Source organism: Plectropomus leopardus, unplaced genomic scaffold (genome assembly GCF_008729295.1).
Source record: "Plectropomus leopardus isolate mb unplaced genomic scaffold, YSFRI_Pleo_2.0 unplaced_scaffold18962, whole genome shotgun sequence".
NCBI classification, from domain to species: domain Eukaryota; kingdom Metazoa; phylum Chordata; class Actinopteri; order Perciformes; family Serranidae; genus Plectropomus; species Plectropomus leopardus.
The window spans coordinates 1-1,355 of record NW_024620455.1 but is presented as its reverse complement, the minus strand read 5'-3'; the positions used below and the strand labels follow the sequence as shown (position 1 = coordinate 1,355).

The 1,355-nt window shown below is 42.4% G+C and overlaps 1 protein-coding gene across 1 annotated transcript; it reads right to left on the bottom strand.

Moving 5' to 3' along the window:
- Nucleotides 1-333: 333 nt before the first annotated feature.
- On the bottom strand, nucleotides 334-1,171 carry LOC121965189 (delta(14)-sterol reductase TM7SF2-like; the record flags this gene model as incomplete). The annotated part of the gene is made up of 4 exons (XM_042515345.1): nucleotides 334-456; nucleotides 559-639; nucleotides 733-901; nucleotides 1,052-1,171. Coding segments are annotated over 4 exons (493 nt in total), but the record flags the coding sequence as incomplete, so codon positions are not given.
- Between the last annotated feature and the right edge of the window lie 184 nt (nucleotides 1,172-1,355).

The following is a 1,355-nucleotide window of genomic DNA, read 5'->3' as shown; positions in this document are numbered from 1 at the left end:
CATTTTTCCCCAAATCTACTAATTTCTTGCATGTTTGAGACATTTCCTGCCAAATTTCTTAGCATTTACTTATATTTACTTTATGTATATTTATATATGTTGACTTTACTTGAGGCTTCTGAATGCAGCACGGAAGTGATGTCAATCCAGGTTTCAAAGGGTTAAAAACTACTACACATCTATTTTTTTTAAATGATATGTCTGAATATAATTAATACTCAGCCTGATATTAATTTGTTATCAAAAACTTCCTCCACAGTTTCTAACAAAGACTCTTAGTTGAAGTTACAGCATCATGTCAGTGTGGCCACCGATGCTTTTGAGCTGTCTTACCACACGGCAGCGACCACGCCAGGGCCATGAGGAGGTCACCGAGGTAATTTGGATGACGAACGAGACCCCACCAGCCCGACACCAGCAGCCGCTTCCCCGTTGCTGTGGCGATGGTCTCCAGTCCTGCGAGGGAAAATGTAAATACTTCAAAAAGTGCAAGTCACTTCAGAGATCAACGCTCGCTTCGCTCTGATTTAGACAAAAGATTGAAAATAAATGACTGACTTGCAACATTGGGATGTGTCGGGTCTCGTCTGAACTGGTTCTTCTGCGAGTTTGATTTTCTGAAAATATAATATCCAATACCTGATGGCAAAAAGAGAAATGATAACATCAGCATCTTTAACCGGGACGCGCAATATATTACTCACTAATGAACAAGCGCTTTCACATGATTACCATTCAGTGCTATTATAGCTGCTGCTCCCAGTGAACTGAGGGTCTGTGGGTGAACCACGAGGAAGGCAGCCTGCAGGCCGTACGTGAAGGGGACCCAGGCCAGGTCCCCGAACACCAGCATGAAGCCAAAACCGTCATGAACAATGTCCATGGTTGTCAGAACAGCTTCCTGTTAGAACGCAGCAGCACACGTGATGAAGTGAAACAGATCAGGTAATAAGTATGCGAGGCTTTGTGCATGTCTGCAGGATTAAAATGAGAGTTCAGGTAAACAGTAGAGGTGTTTTTTTTTGATCTGTGACACAGCTGACCCACGCACCTCATTCCACAGAGCGTCGGCCACATACAGCAGCTGGAAACTGTTGACCAGTATCATGGCGAGCGAGGGGGAACCTCGAAGCTCCACCTCCTTCATCAGCATGCCGAGGTTTATGACCACCTGAGAGAAAAACAGATGGAGTCAATACAGAGTAACATCACCATATCGCAGGTTAGGCAGCCACATATATAAATTATATATCAATGAAAATTCATTTTGTTTAAAAATTGACTTATAAATCTACCTTCTGCCCTCTTCTACCTTATATATACAGTATATATGTATACTATATCTATATATACAT